Here is a 26,212-nt window from a genome sequence, read left to right as displayed (position 1 = left end):
TCAAAATTCTTTATTAAGGTAAAGAACATATGCTCAAAAATTTCATTACTGAACCCATATGAGAAATTTTCAGAGGCTCGAACGAAGAGGTATATTATTTGAGGACTTTGACCCGAGCATACACCATTTATCATCTCAATTCTAGGATTGGCATAACAATCTTTGATCGATGAGTTCGAAAATCTCTTGTCATCTCAAGAGTTGTTGGCCGCACAAATGGCTGGAATGAGTATAAAGGAGGAGTCGAACAGTGCGTTGTTCGTGAAGAAATCGGGTTGGAAAAATGGGAAGTCGAAGAAGGAAGAAACAGGTTAGGATTCTTCAAATATTCCTAAGAAGCCCCTTAAGTTTTTCAGGTGCGGAAAGACTAGACACTTCAAGAAAAATTGTCGAGTAAATTTGGATGGAAATTTTGCTAGTTCAAATCTAAGAAAAAAGTTTGGCCAGCGTTTTAAAGAGGACTGGGAAAAGGCTTTTCATGTCAATTTAGTGATTTCGAAGGGAAAAAACATGTGTCTCATGGTAAACATGAGATCGATCAAAGGTTGATCGTTGATTCAGGGTGCGAACATCACATTCTTGGAGATGATTATGTTCTCTCGCCAAGTCATATTCATAATGGGGGTGATGGAATTATCACGACATATAACTCGGTTCATGAAGTTAAAAAGGAATGATTAGTTGTCATTAATAGCAGCAATGGAGAACCTATTACTCTGAATAATGTCTACCACGTTCTAGGAATTCGGAAGATCCTTTTCTCATTAGAAAATATTGTAGACCCTGAAAATCTTGTGTTGTTTGGTCCACATGATGTGAAGTTTTGAAGAACGTGAAAGAAATTAATGTGGATGTGGTTCACACTAGAATTTTGATAAATGATCTTTTTTTCCTTTTAGCATCAAATTCATACATAAAAAATATGAACTACAAAAGCACTTCCTTTCATTGGCATGCAAGGCTTGGGCATCTCAATATGACTAAGTTTTAGTGTTATGTATTGAAAGAAATTTTTTGAAGGTCTACCTAAAGATATGAGGATCAAGGAGACACTGTGAATGATGCCAACATGGGAAGGATCGACTTTCATTCGACAACTCTATATCGAGAAGCAAGGTTCCTTTGGATCGAGTTCATAGTGATTTGATGATACCAACTTCGATTGTCTCATACTCGGAAAGTAAATATATGTTGTTGTTTTTGAATGATTTTTATTGGTTCACTTGGGTGTACTTTGTGAAAGAGAAGTCTGAAGTGTTCTATAAATTTCTCGAGTTCAAGGAGATAGTAGAAGGAGAACAAGATAGGATAATTCGAGTATTATGGACTTACAATGGTGGGGATTTTTGCTCAAAAGTGTTCCATAAAAAGAGAACTCTCATGTTTATAGACCTCACAACAGAATGGGATTGTCGAAAGGAGGATTCGACACCTTATAGACACATGTAAATCGTGGTTGCATATGAAGAATCTACCAAAACAGTTATGGGCGAAAGGCCTGAGTTGTGATACCCATGTCATAAATTTAGTTCCGCTTAGTCCAAATAAGTTCAAATCTTCATTTGAGGTGCTTTATGATTTTAAACTAAGCGTTACGTATTATCGAGTTTTTTGATATATTTGTTAGGTCCATATTTCATATTCGAGAAGGAATAAATTGGGCACAAATGCAGTCAATTGTGTGTTTGTCGCTATGACGAGAGAAGGAAATGGTGGAGGTGTATGGATCCATCAACCCACAAAAGCATTGTGTCGAGAGATGTGATTTTTGATGAAGTCTCTTCATACTACATCAATGATGTTGAGGAAATCTAAACGAGAATCTAACTATCCATAAATCTAATAAAAATTATTAAATAATATCATAAATCTTTATAATCTTTACTTAATTATTCTATATTATCGAAAATCAATATATCCGTATATTCCCGAAATCATAAGAGAGAAAATTCAAATATTCTTTTTAATTTTAGAGATTTTATCTTAATGATGGTAAAATTCAAATATTCCTTAATTTATCGTCAATCTTCATTATAAACTTTATAAAATTTAATCTAAATTCAAAATATATGAATCTTAATAAAAGATATATCTTTCCGATTAAAATTTTTAAATTTAAGATATATATCTTAATAAGATCAATTATCAAAACATCATAAAATTTAATCAAAATTCAAAATATATGAATAAGATAAAGATATATCATTCCGATTAAAATTTTCATAATCTAATTAATATATATATATATATATATATATATATATATTAGATTATCAAAATCAATATATATTTCTAATATATGGTTTGAAATTATCAAAATCAAAATATATATATATATATATATATATATATATTCAAAATATATGAATGTTAATGAAAGATATATCAATCCAATTAAAATTTTCATAATCTAATATATATATATATATATATTCTTCATCAAATTGATTATCAAAATCAATATATATTTCTAATATTATGGTTTGAAATTATCAAAACCAATATATATATAATCCGAAAACATCATTTGAAAGAATATAAATATTCCTAAATCTTGGGATCTTATGAGATAATTCAAATATCTCTTTGTATCAATCTTCATGATAACATCATACCATCTTAATTTGAAGATATATCAATCTTAGTGAAAGATAAATATATATATACTCCTAATTAGATGCATATTCCATATATATCTAGACCGATATAATTTTCTCACATAATTAAATTAGGATGACACTGATACTAATTATTAGAATTTATCTTAATTAGATCCAATTTAATGTGTGAGAAATTAAAATCTAAATGCGGAGGAAGTGTACCTTAATTTGATGAATCATGAATCTTCTTTTTTATTTTGTATGGATTGAATGATTCTTTTAATCTATTTCCTTGAACTTTCCTTATATGAAATCTTATATGGAATGGTTCTTCCATTTGATGAGATGGGGACGCAAAGAAGAATTGGTCGTACTGGGGACCATTACCGTTACATATAACTAACATTAAATTAGTTATTATAGTTAGGTTATTTCTAATTAAACTCTTTCATAAAATTAGAAATGTCACTTAGGTATCCTCAGTTTATATTTATGACAAATACACTCATAAGCCATAAACTTAATCACATTAGTTCATATTATTTTGGATTATATTAAATATGACATTTGCATAATTATTTATTATACTAGTGACCCTATAAATTCCAACATTATATATATATATATATTTTAACTTATAAATACTATTTCGGTATATCTCGATATACCAAAATTTTAAAAATTTCATACATTTACCGTACCAATAATTTCGGTATCGTTATCATACCTTACCTATTTTATAGTATACCTTAAAAATCGATATTTTCTATATATTACGGTACGATATTTTCAATATACCTTTAATATCGGTAATTTTTCTCACCCCTAGTGAAGACTCAATACCACACTTTCAAAATGATATCACTGATTAAGTTTTATATGTATATATCTTTAAATACATATACATATATTTATCATAACTTTTACAAAATAAAATAGAGAAGTAAGGTTAATATTACTTTATTTTATATGTATATTTTGTTTATTGATTTAGTTATATTTATATACCATGTAGTTGTATTTTTATTAAAAATATTTTAAATTTAAAAGAAAATATATTAATTAAGTAAATTGATTAATCAACCACCTAATATTTCATCTGGGCATGGAAAAGGAAGACAGGGAGGGTTTAAATCTGTGACCCATTATATTTGTATTAAAAATAAAATGATATTTTTTTTTATTAAAATTGAATATAACATTTCAGATGTCACATAAATACAAACATTATCATTCATTTGTTTTTTTTTCTTATTCAGAATATACTCCAACTTTATATTTAATATTCCTACAGTTATTTCTCTTATTCATTATTATTTATTTTCAACTTTGTTTAATAACAAAATTTTAATTTTCTCTTCACATATTAATTTTTTTTCTGAATTATAGTAATCTACTTTCAAAATATATATATATATATATATAATGTTTTTATTTAGATTTTAATAATTTTAAAATTATTTTTTATTGAATAAAGTTATATTTTTTCTTTCTTCAACCCTTACAATTTTATAAATAGTAAACTGAATATTAGGTACCTATGGGAATTGGCCCAATCGGATATCCGACAAATCGAAAATGAGATAAAAATAGATATACACGATAGAGTAGAGTGGTGAAAATGAAGGTTCGGAAATGAGTAATGAATCACTGCCCACCCAGATCAGATCTTCTGCTACCGAATTGGGTGTTCCCCTGTTGCGGACCAATCAAAACTCAGCATTATTATTATATTAATAAATTAAAACTGGGTTGAAAGGAAGAAAGAGAACTCGGAACCCGTATTTTATTCCGAGTTCAGCAGAAATGGAAATGAGTGAAGCTTCCTTCGCTTCACTCTGTTTAAATGACCATTGAAGAAACAGTCTATACTGTTTTACATAAGGTTGTCCATGTAAAACTGATTGATATATATTCACTCAAGTGAATATAAAATACGTTCATGTAAAAACAGTTTATATGATAGAAGTGAAGCAAATTTCACTTGATATTAAATTTATAAGATATTTAAATGAATTTACTTTAATTATTTTATATGATTATATATTAAATATATATATATATATAAAAAAACATGTTCAAATTTTTTTGTAATATATTTAAATAAATTTGTAAAACAAAATATTTTAAAATTTATTTGTAAGATATTTTTAAAAAAAATATTTAAATTATTTTATATTTTATATAATTATATATTAAATATATGTAAATGTTCATGTAAAACCATTAACACATTTATGTAAAAACATTTATACGTTAATGTAAAAACATTTATGCCTTCATATAAGTCTGCAAAAAATATAAAAAATAAAAACAAGCTACCAGGTGAAGCAAGCTTCACCTGATAGCGCTTGTTTTTTTTTTATTCTTTTGCAGATTTACATGAAAGCATAAATGTTTTTACATGAACGTATAAATGTTTTTACATAAATATGTTAGTGGTTTTACATGAACATTTATATATATTTAATATATAATTATATACAATATAAAATAATTTAAATATATATTTTTTAAATATCTTAAAAATAAATTTTAAAATATTTTGTTTTACAAATTTATTTAAATATATTAAAAAAATTGAATATTTTGTTTTACAAATTCATTTAAATATATTTACAAAATAATTTAAATATCTTAAAAATGTAAATATCAAGTGAAGTTTGCTTCACTTTTATGAGCGATATAAATATTGAGTGAAGCAAGCTTCACCTGGTAGTGCTTGTTTCACTCATTTGAGCGCTGTAAATACTCATGTGAAGCTAGCTTCACCTGGTAGCGCTTGTTTTTTTTTTTAAATATTTTTTTGCAGACTTAAATGAAGACATAAATGCTTTTACATTAACGTATAAATGTTTTTACATAAATGTGCTAGTGGTTTTACATGAACATTTACATATATTTAATATATAATTATATAAAATATAAAATAATTTAAATATTTTTTTAAAAAATATCTTATAAATAAATTTTAAAATATTTTGTTTTACATATTTATTTAAATATATTACAAAAAAAATTGAACATGTTTATATATATATATATATATATATATATATATTTAATATATAATCATATAAAATAATTAAAGTAAATTCATTTAAATATCTTACAAATTTAATATCAAGTGAAGTTTGTTTCACTTCTATCACATAAACTGCTTTTACATGAACGTATTTTATATTCACCTGAGTAAATATATATCAATCAGTTTTACATAGACAACCTTATGTAAAATAGTGTAGACTGTATCTTCAATGGTCATGTAAAACAGAGTGAAACGAAGGAAGTTTCACTCATTTCCAAGGAAGCTTCACTCATTTCCATTTCTGCTGAACCCGGAATAAAATACGGGTTCCTCAACCCAGTTTTAATTTATTAATATAATAATAATGCTGAATTTTGATTGGTCCGCAACAGGGGAACACCCAATTCGGTAGCAGAAGATCTGATCTGCTGCCCACCGGGGTAGGAGACCGTTACCATACCTAGTGTTTCCTTATCAAACTAGAAAACTTTACTTTTTTGAATCTCTTTATATAATACAGACTAAAATAATAATAAATAAACACCAATAAAATCAAAGTACAAAATCAAAGAGTGTTTTAAAATTATATTTAAAAAAATTCACATAATAAAATGATAAAATCATAATAATTTATTTATAAAAAAATAAAAAAATCTAAATACAATTTTAAGTACCTAAAGTTGTATATTACTTGTCAGAATTTAAAAACAAACAAGGCAGAAAAGTTATCCTGATAAATAATGTTAAAAAAACAAATTACACAGGAATTGAAAGAAAAGTTATCCTGATAAATAATGTTAAATTTTTCAGAATCAATCTATAGAAAACAGAACAGAAAAAACAACAAAATTTGCAACATAAAGGAAGGGGTTCCTAACACGCCCAAATTTGGAGAAACGCATTATCCACCATTACAAGTTCAGAGAGCGCAGCAAGTAAATGTTTAATTTAGGCAAACAAAAAGACATTACTAATAAACATAAATCACTACATTTCAAAAAAACCTCACATAGAATTTAGAGGAGATCAGCAACATTGGCGGGGAGCTCTTCAACCGTCACATTATAAAACTTCTGAATATCCGCAATCATTCTCTCGTCTTCTTTTGTCAAGAAGTTGATAGCCACACCCTTCCTCCCAAACCTTCCACTTCGACCGATTCTGTGAAGGTAATTCTCAGGCTGAGTTGGGAGGTCAAAGTTGATAACAAGGGACACCTGCTGAACATCAATACCACGGGCCAACAGATCGGTGGTGATGAGAACGCGAGAAGAACCGGATCGGAATTCGCGCATGATGATGTCACGGGTGTTCTGGTCCATGTCACCGTGGGTGGCTGAGACTGTGTGGTCTCGGCCACGCATCTTGTCTGTTAGCCAGTCCACCTTTCGTCGAGTGTTGACAAAGATAACACTCTGGGTTATGGCTAGGGTTTCATACAGATCGCACAGAGTCTCCAGCTTCCATTCTTCCTTGTCCACCATTATGTAGAACTGCTTGATACCTTCCAGAGTAAGTTCATCACGTTTCACAAGGATCCTGACTGGTTTGCTCATAAACTTCCTTGTTATTTCCAAAGCCTCCGGGGGCATTGTGGCGGAGAACACTCCCACCTGGATCTTAGGTGGCAATAGCTGGAAGATATCGTAAATCTGCAGAGATTATAAAAACATCAGAAATTGAGTATGAATTTAGACTAGCCAAGATCAACATATAAAAGCATTTGGAAATAAACATACGAGTTATTTAACTACACCTTTCATATTACAAAATATAAATAGATTTGTATCTACTTATTTATTAACCGTTTCGGCTAGGTATAATTTATGTATAATGCAATCATATCATCATAATCATATATTGAAACATACTTGTAAATAAAAATGAGTGAAAAAAGACCTGATCCTTGAATCCTCTGGAAAGCATTTCATCAGCCTCATCCAGCACAAACATCTTGATTTGATCAGCACGGAGAGATTGCCTCCTAAGCATGTCGAATACACGACCAGGTGTTCCGACAACAACATGAACACCGCTCTGAAGAATGCGTTGATCCTCGCGAACACTAGTACCACCAACACAGGCATGAACCTTAACACCGAGATAGTCACCAAGTGCACGCATAACCTTCTCAATTTGTTGTGCAAGCTCACGAGTGGGAGCAAGGACTAAGGCTTGGCATTCAACATGCCCATAATCGAGCTGCTGAAGAATCCCTGAGCAGAAAGTAGCAGTTTTTCCAGTTCCAGATTGAGCCTGTTGAATCACATCAAGCTTTTTTATGAATGGAACAATTCCCCTCTGCTGAATTGCAGATGGCTTCTCAAAACCTTCAAGGAAATCAAAATTCATCAGCTAATGAACATTTAAACAAAAAAGTCAACTGGAATTGTAGAATAATTTAAGCAGGAAAAAAAAGTATCCATGTGATGAGCACTGCTATAGCCCATCACTAAATTATTCAAAAGAAGTGCAATATTATTAACAGATTAATAAAGGTTTGTACCATAAGCATAAATTCCCCTCAGAAGATTTTCCTGTAAGCCCATGGAATCAAAGCTTTCGTAAACTTCATCATATGATGTGAAGAACTCTTCTCCCATCCTGCAACCATCAATTACTAAAAATCAATGTACTGTAGTAAGCAAGGAAGGATATGAGAAAAAAAGATTAACAACACACGGTAAAATACTTTAATGAAACCCAACTCCATTGTACAAAAAATAAATAATATTTTTCTGCTAGGTCATATACAAAACAAGGGCTGACAACTTACAAATCATTCATTTTGGCATCAAACTGCTTGTGATCAAACTGGGAACCTTCAGGAGCAGAACCAGCCATTTTCTGCAAGAAAAAACATGCCATACATTAACAAATATGTTTTCAATATCGTACAAGAGATATATAATTTCAGTTAAAGCAAGTCATACATAGAAGGGGAGAAAACCTTTCTTAAGTCTAACAGAATGGTAGGTCGACATTTTGCATAAAGGCAGATTAAAGAGGACATTGAGCCAAGTGTAAAAACTCTCATGCTATGATACACAATGAACAAAACAGATAAAAGGCATCATTCAAAGAAAAAGGCGATTCTTTCACCAGTTTAAAAGCTTTATAAAAAAAACAGCATAACGAATCATAAAAATCCACAGCCAAAACTCCACAACCACAGATCATAAAGTATCCAACAGAGAAGCTAGATAATTTCCAGCGCAATCAATCGATTAAACCAAAGAGAATATGAGTTACAGAATCAGGACAAACAATAACCGATCTAGAAAAGCTCTAATACATAAGCATCCAAAATCTGAAACAATGATAAACCGTTTACTCATTGCAGTTATAAAATAGAATCAAATGAGTTTTACTCCTTTATCATAAGAAGAAAACACACACCGCAAACTTGCAATGGATTGAGAAAGCAACATAAGTTGATTAACAAAGCAAAGAAAACAGATGTATATATACGAATCGGCGTATAGAATCGAGAGAGAGAGAGGAGAAGTAGTAAGTACCTGAGAGCGATGAAGATCTTTGAAACGAAAGAGAGAGAGAGAGAGAGAGAGAGATTGAAAGTACGCTTAGAGATTTCCAAAACTCCTCGGATCGAAGCCGCGGAGTTATGGAGGAGGCGCTGGAGAAGATGAAGAAGAAAAAGAGTATTGTAATGTAGAGAGAGAATATGATGAAGTGGGCTGGCTAGGTTAGGTATACCCAAATTTTCTGGATTCCGTTTCTGCCCTAATCCGGATCCGACCCATTAACATATAAGCCTTTTTTCATTCACTTTTTTTTATTTAAATATTAAAACATAAATTTAAATATATATATATATATATATATATATTATATATCCTTTTCATTCTAAATTTACACAAATATACATTTGTAGACAAATTTAATATTATTTATTTTTTTAAATTATTAATTATAATTTTGTTAGATAAAAAAAATAAATTAGAAAAAACATATTAATATTTGATTGCAGTATAATTGTATCACATGCCTTGTAGTCCTTCCTTAAAGATCTCCCAAAACCCAAAAGAATGAAGGGACTGATTTAGGATTAAGATTCAAAGATAGAATAGACTTAAAAAAAAATTATGGTAAACTTAAATAAATAACTATAAAATTTGGATTAAAATAAGTGAATAAATGTAATTATTATTATTTTTTTAATAAATAAATAAATAAAATAATGAATTATATTTAAAAAATTAATATGGAATAATGTCAAATTTTTACCGTAAAAAAATACAAATTAATTTTTTTGTGATGAAGTCCTTACATAAAGGTGATGAAGTCCTTACATAAATCCGTCCCAGTTTGTAATTAAATCGAGAAATGTTGTTTGTCATTCGAACTAAGATAATTAGAATTATCATTCGAACCGAAAATGTTAACATGATTAAATTTGTTTGTCATCCAACAGATAAAAGTAGTAATTGATTGTTTGTCCTTCGACTAAAAAAATAGTGACGATTAAATTTATTTGCCTTCCGACCCAAAAAAAATATTCATGGTTCTTTCGACCGAAAAGTATCGTCATAACTTAATTTACTTAATCATACCCATAACATTATTTTATATATTAATAAAAACTAATATGTTAATATAACTTATTTTAAATTAAATTATTTTTAATTTAAGTAATTGATTCATATTTTAAATTAAGTTAATAAGAAATTCAAATTATTTTAAATCAAAGATATTAAGTTTAGAAATATAGAATTCGTAATGAGTTATATATTATTACTGATTTATATGAAAATATTTTAAAAATTAAAGTGATTAATATATTTAAATATATATAATATTAATTATTAAATATTATTACAAATATAAAAAATAAATAAGTTTAATAAGCTGAACATTAACAAACCACTTAGAATAAAATAAATCAAGTTAGTCATGTAATATTGTAATTATTGAGAAGGAGACATTTTCAAATAATCCATTCCAAAAGAGGTTGAAAATTAAATAAGTGGAAGGTAAGCTTCCAAATAGCATGAATCTATGTGCTTCGAGATCAAACATCGACTCATATCCATCATCGCTAAAGAAGACGTTAACTATATTTATACGATCTATTGCACCAATCAGTCACTGGATGCTGCTGCATTCAATTCAACATCTGCGACTAAACATTTTCTTACTGCGCCACCCTTTGTCAGAACACCTCCTCTGGTGAGGCGCCACCATCTTCCAGCGAGGTGCTAGATCACGAGGAGGAGGAGCGAGGACTAAATCCTCACGTCCAACCATTTCATAAAAGCGCTGCGGAGCAATCTTAGAGAGGAATGTAGGATCAAGGACTAAGGCTTGGATTTCAGCATGCCCATATCCGAGCTGCCGAAGAATCCCAGAGTAGGTTTTTCCAGTTCCAGATCCTATGCTGAATGAAACAAGTCCCCCCCTCTGCTGAATTGTGGATGGCTTCTCAAATCCTTCAAGGAAATCAAAATCATCAGCAAGTCTACATTTAAACAATAAAGTCCATCACTAAATTATTCGAACAACTGCAATATTATTCAAAGATAACAATTTAAGGGTTTGCACCATAAGCATAAATTCCCCTCAGAAGATTTTCTCCTAAGCCCATGGAATCAAAGCTTTCAGAAACCTCATCATATGATGTGAAGAACTCCTCTGTCATCCTACAACCATCAATTACCAAAAATCAAAACAAGTAAACATTTGAGAAAAATAAAAGTATTATTCTGCTAGGTCATATACAAAACAAAAACAAGGGGTCACAACTTACAAAGCATTCATTTTTGCATCAAACTGCTTGTGATCAAACTGGGAATGTTCACTAACAGAAACAGCCATTTTCTGCACGAGGAAATATGCAATACATTAACAGATATGCTTTGATAATCCTACATGAGATTGCGTTTATATGTCATATGTACTATTTCAGCCATTTGAAACCATTTCTAAAACATATTAAGCAAGCATTTTAACACTATCCAGTAACCATGCAATCTCATCAAAGCCATAGTCATTCGAAAAAAGATAGAATGATTGATAATGATAGCTTATTAATTTCCAAAAGCAACAACTACATGTTTCAATACGATTTTTCATTAGGTTTTCAATGATTTGAACCTAAAAGGAGATCTGTTAAAATCTAAATCAATCATTCCATTAACCTTTTACAGGAAAAACAACAAAACGCAGAATTGCAATACATTAACAGATATGCTATGATAATCCTACAAGAGATTGTGATTATATGTCATATGAACTGTTTCAGTCATTTGAAACCATGTCTAAAACATATTAAGCAAGCTTTTTAACACTATCCAGTAATCATACAATCTCATCAAAGCCATAGCAATTCAAAACAAACTTAGAGTGATTGATAGCTTATTAATTTCCAAAAGCACCAACTACATGTTTCAAAACGATTTTTCATTATGTTTATTATGCATCACAGTCTGATCAATGATTTGAACCGAATCAAATGCAGATATTAAGTTAAAATCTAAATCAATCATTCCATTGATAAAACAGTAAACAAGTAGCAGATCTTAAATCGAATCAAATGCATTTACTCTGCCTTTTACAGGAAAAACAACAAAACGAAGAATTACAAACGATTCAGCAAAGGAACATCGGTTAATCATATACCTGAGATCGATGGAAATCTTGAAACGAAAGAGAGAATGCAGGTACGATTAGAGATTCCCAAAACTCCTCGGATCGAAGCCGCGGAGTTATGGAGGCGCTGGAGAAGAGTACTTGTGCGTGTTCTAGAGAGAGAATGTGGAGAGAAGTTTGCTAGGTTAGGTATTGGGCCTACTATGGGCTACAAAATTATTGGATTTCTTTTCTAACCTAATCTAAACAAAACGGACCCAACCCATAAACAGACATGACACAATAACAATAATAAAGCCCAATTTGACTATTTTGAAGTTTCTGTATAATAGTTTTCCAATTTTTACATAGTAGTAAATTCTTAAACTTGTAAGATTTTAATTTTAAAAAATATTAATTATATTTTATTATTATTTATATATTTTATATCTAGCCCCTTTAAAAAATTATATATTTAAATGTAAATTAATTAAAAAGTAATAATAGGTAAATAACACAATAAAAAATTATATTTACAAAATTAATTATATTCATTTATTTATTTGAATAAATAATAAATTTTATTTATTTATAAATATAAATTTGTTTTTGGTAATATAAGATAGTATAAAATTGTAAAATTGAAATTATTTATAAACTCGTAAAATCGTAAAAGTTTATCTATTTAAGGTACTTAAAATTAGACAAGTTAATCTTAACTTAAATTGTAAAATCTTATTATTTTAAGAGTTAACTCGATATTTTATTAGCTTTATTTTTACCTAAAAAAAGCAACAATTGAAACTAGTATCAAATTATAGTTGATAAATTTTTAATTTTTATAACAAATTATTCTTTACAAATTTTTATGACATTATAATTAAGTAAAAAAACATTTTATAAAAAATAATTGTGTTGACATTAGGACCAGCAATTTCTTACCAAAAACAAAAAATCGAATTGAACACGAAAAATAAAAATAGGGGTTGTATTTTTGGGTTCGGGTCGAAATCATGTCGATATATGGTTATTAAATTGGTTAAAATCGAGTTAACTTGAAATGACATAATAATGTAGACCTTTTAAATTTATTTTAAATTATTATTATTATTATTAATTGTGTGTTTGTCCTATTTTACTCGCTCACTAGTTTCCATGATTAATTGGATAGACAATTATAAATAAACAAATCAAGTTATAGTTAAAAGAATGTAATTTTAAACTCAATTACTATATAGTTTAGTCAACTATCCTAGTCAACTTATTCATCCCTATCAAAAAATTTTGATTAGGGATGGTAATGAGGCGGTTCGGGACGGAAATGCGGAATGCATTTATCATCCTATCCCGTTTTTATTTCGAAGATTTTTTAATATTATTCCAGTCCCGTTTTTATTTTGGAGATTTTATAATATCATTCCCGTCTCGTTCGGTTTTGTTCGGTTTAGAGGAATTTTCGTGAAATACGGTTAATAAAATATTTTTTTTTTAAATAAAGAAATTATAAAAACCGTCCCATTCGGGGACACAAATACCATCCTCGTTCCATTCCCGTTCGGTTTTGAGGAAAAACCGTCCCAAATAGGATAATTTTTTTGCGGGGCGGTTTTAAATTGCAATTCTTAATTTTGATGTAGATAAAATATATTATTTATTATATTTTATTATTGTTGTTATTATTTTTAGAGTTAAATACCATCCTCCTCCGTAGAATAAATCATATTTTTTTTATAAAATATTACTAAATGAAAGAAAATATATAGAACCCAAAAATAGAGTCTTCCTCTCCATCCATTCAAACAAAACAAAGGATCAAAATTTTCCACTTCCTACCCAACAAAGAAAACAATGAAATTCTATCAATCCTTCTTTCTTCTGCCATGCCATGGGAAGACAATTTCCAGAAGAAATCAATTATCATCCTCTAATAATTCATCCAATCATCTCCCTCTCTCTCCTCATAACTTCCATGGCCGCCATAGCTTTACTCTCATCTCTCTGCGCCGTTTGGAGAAAATCAAAACCACCACCCATCAATAACAATCTCACCGACGCCGACGCCGACGCCGGCGAACAAAACACAGCGAACGACGATGATCAATTCGCCTTAGCTTCGCCGTCTTCTCCACCAGTACCCCCTGAAAATGAGGAAAACGAAGATGAGGGGCAAAAGTCGTCGTTACCTTTGCCGCCGGGGATGGCGACAGCAACTGCATTACCGGCGGATTATAAGAAAATGAGGACGAAATCGATGGCGTCGATTTCGGCGGCGGCGTCGGCGAGTTCTAAGAAACTTACTTTGACGAGTTTGGGCACTAAGGTTATGCAGGCGAAGAGAGAGAATGAAATAAAACATGAAGATTCATTATGGAAGAAGAGGATTATTTTGGGGGAGAAATGCAGAGGACCTAATAATATTAATGAAGAAGAAGAACAAAAACAACAGGAATCATCGAATTCAAATGTATGACAGTAGGTAGATGTTGTAGAAGATGAAGACGATCTTCATTTTTATTTTATTTTATTTTATTTTTAAAATAGAGATATTGAATTGATTTTTGGCTTTTTGATTTGGATTTTAGACCGGATTATTTATTAATTGCTTGGAGTTTAATAATGTTGTTTTAGGACCATTATTTAACTCCGAGATTAATCGTATTTTGAAAGAGAAATCAACACATTGATTAGGTAAAAGAATTTCAATATTGAATTAAATATAGAATATGATAAATAAAGCATTATAATCTTAAAATAAATATTCACAATTAAAAAAAATACATCTTTTTGATTGTTTTATTGGTATAGATTTGTTTCGGTCTCATGAAAAATATTCTTATATTTTTGTTGAAAATATGAATTCCAATTTTTGTGTAAAATAATTAAGTCTCTATTGACTTAATATCTAAAACAAACTTGTAAAATAATGTAGCACTAAGCTAATTAAAAAAACATTAATAAAATAATCAACAAACTATAACAAAAACATTCATCAAATATTTGAAATTATAATAATTTGAGAAGAAGAAAAAATTGTGAAAAAAATAATAAAACAAAAAATAAAAATCATTTTATTTAGATTGAAATTTTATATTTTAAGTAAACATAATTAAATAATATTTTTTAAAATATTTACAAAAATTTGATTAATTTTGATGGTTAACAAAATGAATTTTCCAAATTCAAATTTATTTGTTCTGCTCAATTTGAAGATGATCAAATAACACCACATAATCAAACAAGTAAAGGAAGAGAAGAAATAGTTATAATTATTATTATAAGAAATTCAACATTTTATTGCATCATAAGGTTTATTTTATTTATTCTTTCATATAACACACATGAAAGCCATCAAACAAGCAAAAAAAAACAATATAAACTCACATTATTAACATATGCAGTTCTCCCCAGAACACAACTATATGAGCGTACATCACTTATTTTCCATTTTTTTTCTTTCTTTTCTATAAAGCTTCAATCATCATCATCCCGCAACTTTTCTAACATAAACCCGACCCAACACACTAGTATTGCCTCCTCCTCCTCGGGCATTATTATTATTTCGCCAACCTCCACCCCAAGCCTTTATTGGTGCTGGAATCGTTTGTCGGTTGCCAAAACCGACACTCATCATCTGTTCAAGCTGCTGCTTCTGAACCACTCCCTGTCCAGCCTTTAAATCATTGTTTTGGATCGCTGATCATAAGCCAAACCAAAAGAATGTCATTGATATATGTTCAAAACTACTACAAATATTATATATATACACTAAATGAAAGTGTTAGAATGTTGAATACTGATTTTATTTTTTAAATGATTAGAGAACATAAGTTCTTTGACTCTACTACCGAGTTACTGAATTTTAAGTACAAATCGATTTGATAAATGGTGAAACTAATGTCAGGAAAGCAATTAAAAACTATTTTACCTTTACAATGACATAATTTTATTATTTTTCAAGGGCCAAAGTTGTTTTTTTATACTCATACTATAGTACAAAGTTAAGTAATTTATAACTTACAGAATTAAGTTAGGTATTCTATTTACTTTTTCATATAATCACTTATTTAAGAAGCATGATGAAAAAATGCTTACTATGGTTGTTCCTTGCGGGAGGACAATATCTTGGGTGTGGTTTGGCTGATGCTGCTTGCTTTGATGATTTGTCATTCTTAATTGCATCCTATTATTATTATTATAAGAAAATTAGGTGTAAAAACAAACAGTATATTATTCCCCAATAACAAAAGGAAGACCAACACAAAACAAAACAAAGTCCGAGTATAAATGTATAAAGGAAGACCAACACAAAACAAAACAAAGTCCGAGTATAAATGTATCTACCGTCGTCTTATTGCTCATTTCCATCGTACGCTGCAAACCTGTAATAATCAACACAACAAAAGAACCGAGTCACAAAGATGGACTCTGAAAGGGCCAATAATTTCACTAGAACAAACATTGAGAAGACGTCGATATTTTAAACTTTGATGAAAAATGGATATATTCAAAATAAATAATCTTATCTGAAATACTTTTTAAGGTGGGTTTGATAAATCTTAATTTAAGTGGTAGAATGTTGAATACTGAATTTGAAGTACCAAATGAGTTCAGCCAAATAAAAATATTCTAAAATATTAAGTCCTGGTACGTTATTTGATTAATTTTCAGGTGTTAAATTTGTCTTTTGGATGCTGGAGAGAATTAAGCTTAAGATTTTAGGTTAATTAAAACTGGATGCTACATAAATAAATTCACCCACTTGAATACCTGAGCAAGGAGAAACATGCGTGTTTGCAGAAGAAAAGTTACTCTGCACCTTCGAATTAGCCATGGTACCAGAATACCTTCTAGCTGGATTTTGCTCAACTGCTGCCACTTTCATTTCACCTGCAAAGGTCCACGTGTTAGGTCTGACGGTACATTACATTATCTCTGTGCAAAGAAATATGTCGTGAGACTAACCAGATGAGTGTGCTCTCACAGTTGCAGTCTTCAAGTGAAGTGATGGTGGGACATAAAAGCAACTCTGCAGGATGATGGATGAATGCAATTCAGTCCCAAATATCAAGAGCTTGTTTGATCTTCTTTTTTGTAAATGAACCATATATTATTATTTTTAAATCTTGTTTGATGTCAAAAGTGATTTATTTGGGTAAAATGTCCAATATATCCTTAGTATTTAGAACTTTTAAATGTTATAATTTAAAGTAAGGGTGTTTTGGTATTTTAATTGGTGATTGATGATGGGATAGTGATTTATTTGGACTAAATCCAAATAAACCACACTAAACAAGCCCCATGACTATAAAAGGGCATGCATAAACATGAAAGTATAAACATCTAACCTGAAAGAATTTATGCTGGAGTGCATCCAATGCAGTAGGCCTCTTACGGGGATCCCACGAGCAAAGCAACTATATTCATATATCCAAATAAATATGTATTGAAAAAAAGGGGTTATCATATATGGTTAGCTTCGAAAGAAATATGTTCAAATACTATAATTCAATGAAGATATACTTGATGTTTAGCTTTGTTCAAACAAAATTCTAAGATTAGAGAAAAATTCAATGAAGATATAATGTTAGGAGCGATATCGAAGGCCTTATTTGATCTGAGGTTATTTGAATAAAAAAGACATCAGGGACGTAAATATATAATGAACAAATTAAAACTTAAAATAAAGGGTATTTTGGTTGATATTTTGAATGATGTGATCAATTAATAGATTGTTGATGGTTATATGGATATCAAACCAGCTCCAATCAGTTAAAACTAACAAGAGTTTTTTTTTTTCAATTTAAATGGAGTGTAGATTTATAGTCAAGAATAACTCTGTTTGAAACTATCTCAAACTTCAACACTCATTTTGACCTAAGCTAAACATAATATCCTAATTTGATCATTCAGCCAACTTTAGGTCCACATAATTTTTTTGGCAGTCATAAAAATAAATTGACAGTCGGAAAAGAGAAAATGACGAAATTTGCAGTTACGGAGTTAGCATAGATGACACTTACTGAAATAAGACTGATTGCTTCTTCACTTGCAGATGGTATAAGCGCAGAAAGGTTGACACCAGTAAGCTATCAAGGAAGATCAATCAGTTTGAAGACACGTTTAGATGAGAAAATATGCTAATGCTTTGTACCAAAGAATATTGAAAAAAAACAATTAGGGACACAGCTAATAAATAGAAAAAATATATTTTCTTTTACAGTTTATCCAGTAGGAAGTGGCCCTTCTGAATTCTTAACCTTAATATCCAGCCTACAAAATATTATTATGCTTGTAGAATCTGGCCTACTGAATCAAGCTTTATGGAAAACAACAAACCTGTGGAAATTGGTAGTTCATAGCCTCTGCAAGTTTGATCCCCCCAGCCCATTCACTTCTAGTGGGAGTTCCTAAGACATTGCATATTTTGTAAAGTTCATCCATTTCACTGCAATGAAGTAATTAAACCAAGCAACAGGGTGAGAAGAAGACACAAGAAAAGAGTAAGTAAAAAGAGAGACGGGAATATGTGAACATCCAGCTTGGTTGATGTGGTTTATTTGGATTAAACTATCCCATCATCAATCACTTCTTACATCAAATCATCAACTACTAAAAATACCAAAACATCCATACTTTATTGTTTATTTATAAGCATATTTGGGTCATTTTACCCCCAAACAAAACACTTTACATCAAACAGTATTTTTTTTTAAGAAACAATTATAGAAAAAACCAGGATCAAACAAGCTCATCATCTGGAATAACTACTCAAATTCAAATTAAAACACTAGTATATAAAAAAACAAATCTAACCCTACTCCAGTTTATTCTCAATTATTCCGAATAAAAGTGCTTACCTTGAGCCTGGGAAAATTGGACGCAGTGTAAACAATTCAGCTATGATTGCACCCATGGCCCACATATCTGGAGGGTAAAACAGAGATTACAAATACAGTAAGTAGGAATATAAAATACAAAGACAGTTACCAAAAGAACCATGTGTACCCACCAACTGAAGAGTCATAGAAGGAAGACTGAAGCAGAACTTCAGGAGCGCGGTACCTGTCATGTAAATGGACAAGCAAAAGTGACAAGATCAGCATGATACAAGGTTTACAAATGGATCCCAAAATACAATACTTACCAACGTGTTGAAACATATTCAGTGTACGGTGGTAGAGAATCAATCTCACGAGCAAGACCAAAGTCTGCAATTTTAATCATATCCTTGGACACCAGCAAATTCTCTACATGGAAATGAATGCTGATTTTTCTCAAGAGTTGTTCAAGAAGGGTTACAAAAGGCAATGCTCAAGTAGATACATAGTTCTTAAAATAAGAGAGCAGAATCCAACACTTTTACAGATACCAATAGTTCCATCACACAGCAAGAGCAATAATACCAGTATACCACATAGCGAGAAACATGTGATGGTTTTAGGGTATGTTTGATAAAACTGAAAATTAAGTGTTCCATGCTGAATATTGAATTTTAAATGTCGAATTAGATAAGTTTCTGAAAAATAAATGTTGAATAAACTAAATGAAAAATAACTGAATTTTAAGTAACAACTAACAAGTTAATTTGATAAAATGTTAAACTAATGGAGGATACATAAAGACCATTTTACCCTTACAATGATGTAATTAGTTAATTTTCAATGTTAAAATTGTCCTTTGTATGCTCGTATTATACTACCGATTTAAGTCATTCATAGCTTATAAAATTAAGCTAGGGATTATTGCTTAATTTAAAGAATTTAAGTGGTTTTAAGTGACTTATTTTTCAGATTTAGTGATAAGTTATCAAACACCGCCTGCCTAACTAAAGTAAAGTGAACTTCTCTCCAATTGATCTTTAGACATCAGGACAGCATAAAAGATAATCCCTAGTTATCCATGAACCAAACCAATGGTGTGAGTCATGCGACAAGATAAAACCCTTTTAAAGATATATCAAAACGAACCAGTTTCAACTAGGAAAGGTGAGCAACTGTTATGGTATGTTCTTAGATACATCAACTAATTAAGATCTTAGTGCAATGGAATTGGCTATTTCCATATCTATAAAAATTAAAAGAATGTAGCAAAAGCTTTGAAATTGATATTGAACCTCTCAACGAGGAAACTAGGTTACCTAATAATTTCTTTAAAGCAGCTAATACAGCTCAACAAACAAATTGGACAACACGTAAAGAAGTGACAAAAAGATTTCCCTGCCTTATGTTGGGACAGGCAATTCCAGCATAACCCATGGAAATTATAAAAGGAAACAGCATTTGGTTTATCATCGATAGTCCCAACATTTTTTATTCTTCATATTGCATAACAGATTAACAACTCCCTAAACCAGAAACAAAAATCAGAATTTTCCCTCTTTTTAATGTCATCATTTGAAAACCACAAACTGACAATCTAAATAAAAAATAAAATTTGAGAAACTATGGTATTTAAGAGAAGCAAGGACTTTATGGATCCATGTGACTGGCTGAATAATTCAGGGCATCATGGATCCTTCTAAGAAAAGGTTATTAACCTGGCTTTAGATCACGATGGAAATATCCCCGCTGATGCATGTAAGCAAGTCCTTGAAACACTTGAAGGCACCAACTCTTAATTTCAGCTTCTGAGAAAGGCTTATCTCTGTCCTTCATTAGTTGATAAAGATTGCACTCCTGAAAGTGAAATATTTCTATTTTAGGCATATCAAAAGAAGATGTTGAGAAAAATTATCCAGAAAAATAAGATAGGCCACAGACCATGTATTCAAATACAAAATATAATACATCATTCTCCCGAATGACCTCCCTCAGTTTCACAATATTTGGATGGTTCATTTTTCGCAATGACTGCAAAAATGAAGAGAAACATTAGATTTAAAAAATAATAGAAATCAGATGCAGGTTTAACAAATTAAGGAATGGTGTTCAAATAATCCAATTCAGTCAATCAATGAAACATACCTTAACTTCCCTCAAATTTATACATTCTTCCCAGGAGTAATATTTTCTCTTCATTTTCTTGATAGCGACCTATTAGAAAATAGATAATCAACCTGAAAAAGAAGAATCTATGTTTGTCTCATAATTAGATTATTTGTTCTGCACTTACGATATCACCCGAATGTTTATTGATAGCTCGCCAGACACTGCCAAATGTTCCATCACCAACTTCTTTTATTAAATTATACCTGCACACCGAAACGATCATGCTGAATACATTTAAATTGAACATAAAATCACTATAAAAAACCCAGACAAAACAATCTTACCTCTCCATTATTCAGCTACTTTATGATCCTCAACTCCTTATTTGTTATTCAAGCAACAAATAACCTTGAAATCACTTGATATTTAATAGGCAAAACCAAAACTTCAATAAGGAAAACTACTTCCAGGATGATCCAGCTGAATCACCATTACAGCCTTCTAGGTATGCTCATTGAATCAATGACTTTGTGATGGGCTTATCAGATTTAGACAAATAGTCAGATTGGGAGCCTTGCTGGAAAATTAGGATATGTAGTGCAAATGGTTCAAAACCACATAACATCTTGACTCAAGCAAAGGAGTTGCCAGGCTAAACTAACCAACTAACACGACAAACTTGATAGCAGTTATCTCAACTATGTTACACAGAATCCCTTAAAACTCTTCAGCTAGTAACATCTAATTAATCTGACTAAAATTGTGGAGGAGACAAGATACCAACACTCGCAAACTCTTCATATAACTTCCTGATGCATCGCAACGTTCTTATTAACATAAACGAAAGCAAACTCCCAACATTTAACCCTGTGAAACAGGAAAAAAAACGAGTTCCAATCTTAGCTCCCATATCTTGGAAGACAAAGGCATTCAAAATGGGAACTGATGAATACAAACAAAAAAATACCAAAAATATGGCTTCCCAAGGATCAAGGCTGAAAGCCATACATACAGAAAATGCACTGCACATGATACACTTGTGTGAGAACAATAACCAAATGCAAAGATACATGTGTATGCAAATACATGAACTTACTCCTCAATATGTTTGAAGTGTCAGGATCATTAGGTACACTTAATGCAGTTAATGAAGGAAACAAGATGAAAATCTCCAAGGCTGGCTGAGACAACGCCGGACAACAAATTCCTGGAACGAAATGACCAGGCTCTGGATGCAATCTGATTTATGGCACACTTCATCCATGATGTATCAAAGGAAACAAATCCTTTGAAATCAAAGTCCAAGGCAACCTAATAAAAAAAGAGAAAATAAGAAATGAAAATAGTGACCCTAACATCACAAGTTAATCAATACCAAAAACAAAATAAAGCAAATGAAAATGATAATCTAACATTTTAGATCCCACAAGAGAGGTTTATCAATGATGATGAAATAACAAAAAACACATGTTCAGCAACAACATGATCACTGCTTAATCTATAAACTCGTACAAAAAAAAATGCCAGAAAACTAAAGATCACATACTTGAGCTACATGTTAACACCAAGAATACACTCTACCTAATTAATTACCAAGCATAAACAATATGACTGACAATATCCATATAACAGAAAATATTAGCCAAACGCAGCTTAATGTTCTAATATCAAAGACAAAACTATCAATAATACTTAAAAACCATAGGAAATCTCAGAAACGAAAGGATAAATGATGCGAAACTCTCCAAAAGCAGGTGAAAACCGACCGAATCACAGGAAAGGAACTCAAATCGTCAATATATACCTAATTCCAAGCCTAATCCTGCCTCTAACGACATAAACAACCGATCAACATAAAAATTCTGATGCAACAATAGCTAAATCGGATGATCGATGTTATAAGAGAGTTGGAGAGAAGGATGAAGATGATACCCGAGGAAGTAACGGCATAACCTAAGTCGCCACGGACGGAGAACGGTCGACTCCAGTGTTTATCTCTCTAGATGTTAAGCCCTTTCTCTATGCCTTCCAAATACGGTTCGTCTCGTTCGCGGGAGAAGAAAGCTTCTTTATATTGCTCACTGGAATCGAGAGATTGCTTTTGCCGGTTGCGAAAATTGCGTGGAATGGACATGGGAAAATATCGATGTTGTTGGGCTGTAATCTTCTGTAAACGCGACTAGTATGTTTCTTAGTAGCCGTAAATTTTACATCATTTTTTGGTTTCTTGCCACAATCAGATGGCCCTCCTTTTATTTTATTTTTATTTTTATTTTTGCTAAAATGGAATCACGAATATTCTTTCAAACATTTTTACTCATCAAACATTCAAACCTAATTATGTTTAATTTTGCCCCTCCAACTTTTGACTTGTTTTATTTTGCCTCTTAAACTTTTAAAATATTTGATTTCATCTCATAATTAATGTAAATCAACAATAGTATCTTTATTCTTTTAAATCTCATTCATACTACAATATAAAATATTTAGAAGAAAGATGACGAAATTATGTGTCATTTTTTTGAGCGGATTGAAAATATAAAAATTATATATTTTATTAAAAAAAATCAATTTATTCAAGAAAACATATCACTTGTCTCAACTTTATTTTCCTTGATCCATATATTTCTATTGAATAGTTAGCCATTCTTAGTTACAGCAAACATATTTGACTTGTTGGTTAGTTCTTTTTAGTTATATTAAATTTTTATGTGAAACAAATAGTGTATTTAGTCTTTTAACTCTCGGTTTATACTACGAGAATGGATAGGGAGCGAAAAAATATTAACAAAAAATTATGTGCCATTTTTTAGTGAATTGAAAATCTTTAACACATTATTATCATTCTATACAACTTTCTTATAAATATTTATTTTTGTCTATTACCTGTCATTCCTCCTCCTTATGTTATTATAAGATGGTTAGCTGTTTTTAGTTACATCAAACCTAAATATTTCAAATTTTACCCCTCAAAATTTTGACTTGTTAGATTTTGCCCTTTAAACTTTTGAAATATTTAATTAATGTAAAGAAACAAATGGTGTATTTAGGCTTCTAACTCTCGTTTATACTATAATAAGATGGTTAGCTCTTTTTAGTTACAATAAATTTTTATGTGAAACATTTTGTGTGTTAATATGTTATTTATTATTAATTTTCTTTTTCCTTTTAATGTATTTATCTTTGCATATGAGTAGTTGCAACTCAAAGTGTTTTTATCATTTAATTTTCTTGAATATCTTTCTTAATGTTGCCCATTTTTTCTTATTATTTGTGTGTGTGTAAAATATAAAATACGTACAATGTTTTCATATTCTCTTTTGATCTATATCTCATTATGGGAAGAATATTAGTTTTGGAAATAATGTTATTAAGAATAACAAATTTTGGGATCTCAAAACATAAATATTAAGTGACCTATTTACTATAGGATAGAGATGACCTTCAAAATATCTCCTAAGAATATGAACTTTAGTGGTTAAAAACAAAATAATTAGGAATCAAATCATTTTTTATTATTGTGTCTAAATTTCACTTGGCCTCTCTTTTGTATTTGGAAACTCATCCTAAACAAAATTGGAGATAAATGAGTTTGAACTAATTTATTCACATTTTTTTCTCGAAATATTTTATATGAATATGATTTATATGAGATAATGTTTTGAAATATAACTTAAATATACATATTTATGCTGACATTTTTCGTTCATACGACCTTAACACTAATTTATGTGTTTCTAAATATTAATTTACGTGTTTCTAAAAAAATATAGCATTTGTTATTTTTTTAATCATATAAACAAATTTGATTAAATGAAGAAAAGTAATATATTAATTAGTGTGCTTTGATTTAAGTTAGGCTTTTTCAGATAATAAATTTCAAACAAAAATCATATAATCCATAAAAAAAAAAGTAAAGATAATGGCATATTAATTATTAATGAAAAGGAAGCTAGTGATTGAGCCAATAAGAGCATTTTGGTCAACAATTAGGTACACAATATTGATGGCTTAATTGTATGACCTATTCTTGTTAGGCCATGTGCATGGGATGGGTGAAATGCATCCACGTAAGCACACATTTTAGCTGGCTATTTTTTAAAAAAAAATCCCATATATTATATATTTAGTTTTTTTTTTAATTAATAAATTATAATAAAAATAAAGTTGTGAAGATGACATAAACAGTTAAAAAAATAAGAATGCATTGTGGTTCACCAACTAAAATGTGACCATGTTCACTTAGAATAGAGAATTTATTATTTTGTTTTATTAAGAAAATATCAAACTATTATAAAACATCTTAAAGTTTCAAATATAACTAAATAAATAATATATAAATATATATAGAGTAACTCAAAAAATATTATTTAAAACATTAAAAATCATGAATTCAATTTTTTACTAAAAATGTCTTAAATTAAAGTTAAAATTATGATTATAGAGTAAATTTGATTAAAAAAATAATTATATTCTTACCATTACTACTACCATTACTCCTACATCCAATTATAGACACAATTTTATACATCAAATTTGATCATTTTGAATATTTTTAATGATATTATAAACGTTAATATAATACAATGTAAGGGTAAAACATAAACGAAATCTTTTACCTATAAATATTAATATTAATAATAATAATAATAATAAAAGACATCCCATAGAACATACTATAGCACAGAAAAAGAGAATATTTTTAGTTTATCTCAATTTTATAAAATTTAAGTTGAAAAATTTTAGTCACCATTGTAATTCTAACCGACCATATATAAGAATTAAAAGACAATATTGAACCATTGTTAATTTAAAAGAAATTTATAATTTTTTAACATTTTAGTTTAAGATATCCAATCATATATTATAAAAAATAACAAATGTTGAATTAAGTTGACACAAATGTTGAACTAAATTGTCACATGTTAATGTATATTAATAAAATAAAAACACTTACATAAAACAAAATTAGAAAATATAAGATGACAAAGAGAAACTAAATTTTTTATTTTTTTCATCACAGTAAATCGTCATTCAAGCGAGTATCTCCAAATTTATTTGTATTTATA

At 29.8% G+C, this 26,212-nt stretch overlaps 3 protein-coding genes across 3 annotated transcripts; all 3 read right to left on the bottom strand.

Moving 5' to 3' along the window:
- Positions 1-6,422: 6,422 nt before the first annotated feature.
- On the bottom strand, positions 6,423-9,319 carry LOC124925704 (eukaryotic initiation factor 4A-2-like). The gene is made up of 5 exons (XM_047465776.1): positions 9,147-9,319; positions 8,405-8,475; positions 8,135-8,232; positions 7,528-7,958; positions 6,423-7,280 (listed from the first exon to the last, which is right to left on the bottom strand). Exons 2-5 carry the CDS (start codon positions 8,470-8,472, stop codon positions 6,645-6,647), a joined length of 1,233 nt encoding a protein of 410 aa, XP_047321732.1. The 5' UTR covers positions 8,473-8,475; positions 9,147-9,319; the 3' UTR covers positions 6,423-6,644.
- Positions 9,320-10,498: 1,179 nt separating this feature from the next.
- LOC124923719 (eukaryotic initiation factor 4A-like) lies at positions 10,499-11,287 on the bottom strand. Its single transcript, XM_047463683.1, has 2 exons — positions 11,191-11,287; positions 10,499-11,078 (listed from the first exon to the last, which is right to left on the bottom strand). The coding sequence occupies exons 1-2, from the start codon at positions 11,285-11,287 to the stop codon at positions 10,759-10,761; spliced, it is 417 nt and encodes a 138-aa protein (XP_047319639.1). The 3' UTR covers positions 10,499-10,758.
- A 4,194-nt stretch (positions 11,288-15,481) lies between these two features.
- LOC124925446 (cyclin-dependent kinase F-4-like) lies at positions 15,482-23,247 on the bottom strand. Its single transcript, XM_047465445.1, has 19 exons — positions 23,076-23,247; positions 22,240-22,454; positions 22,111-22,165; positions 21,488-22,010; positions 21,328-21,406; positions 21,180-21,248; positions 20,976-21,065; positions 20,753-20,891; positions 19,361-19,463; positions 19,226-19,278; positions 19,074-19,140; positions 18,553-18,661; positions 18,237-18,302; positions 17,562-17,630; positions 17,179-17,242; positions 16,984-17,103; positions 16,558-16,595; positions 16,309-16,396; positions 15,482-15,909 (listed from the first exon to the last, which is right to left on the bottom strand). Exons 4-19 carry the CDS (start codon positions 21,493-21,495, stop codon positions 15,698-15,700), a joined length of 1,374 nt encoding a protein of 457 aa, XP_047321401.1. The 5' UTR covers positions 21,496-22,010; positions 22,111-22,165; positions 22,240-22,454; positions 23,076-23,247; the 3' UTR covers positions 15,482-15,697.
- Positions 23,248-26,212: the final 2,965 nt, after the last annotated feature.

This window comes from Impatiens glandulifera, chromosome 2, assembly GCF_907164915.1.
Source record: "Impatiens glandulifera chromosome 2, dImpGla2.1, whole genome shotgun sequence".
Classification (NCBI taxonomy): Eukaryota; Viridiplantae; Streptophyta; class Magnoliopsida; order Ericales; family Balsaminaceae; genus Impatiens; species Impatiens glandulifera.
Note: the sequence above shows the minus strand (reverse complement) of the source record. Positions and strands in the feature narration are given on the sequence as shown.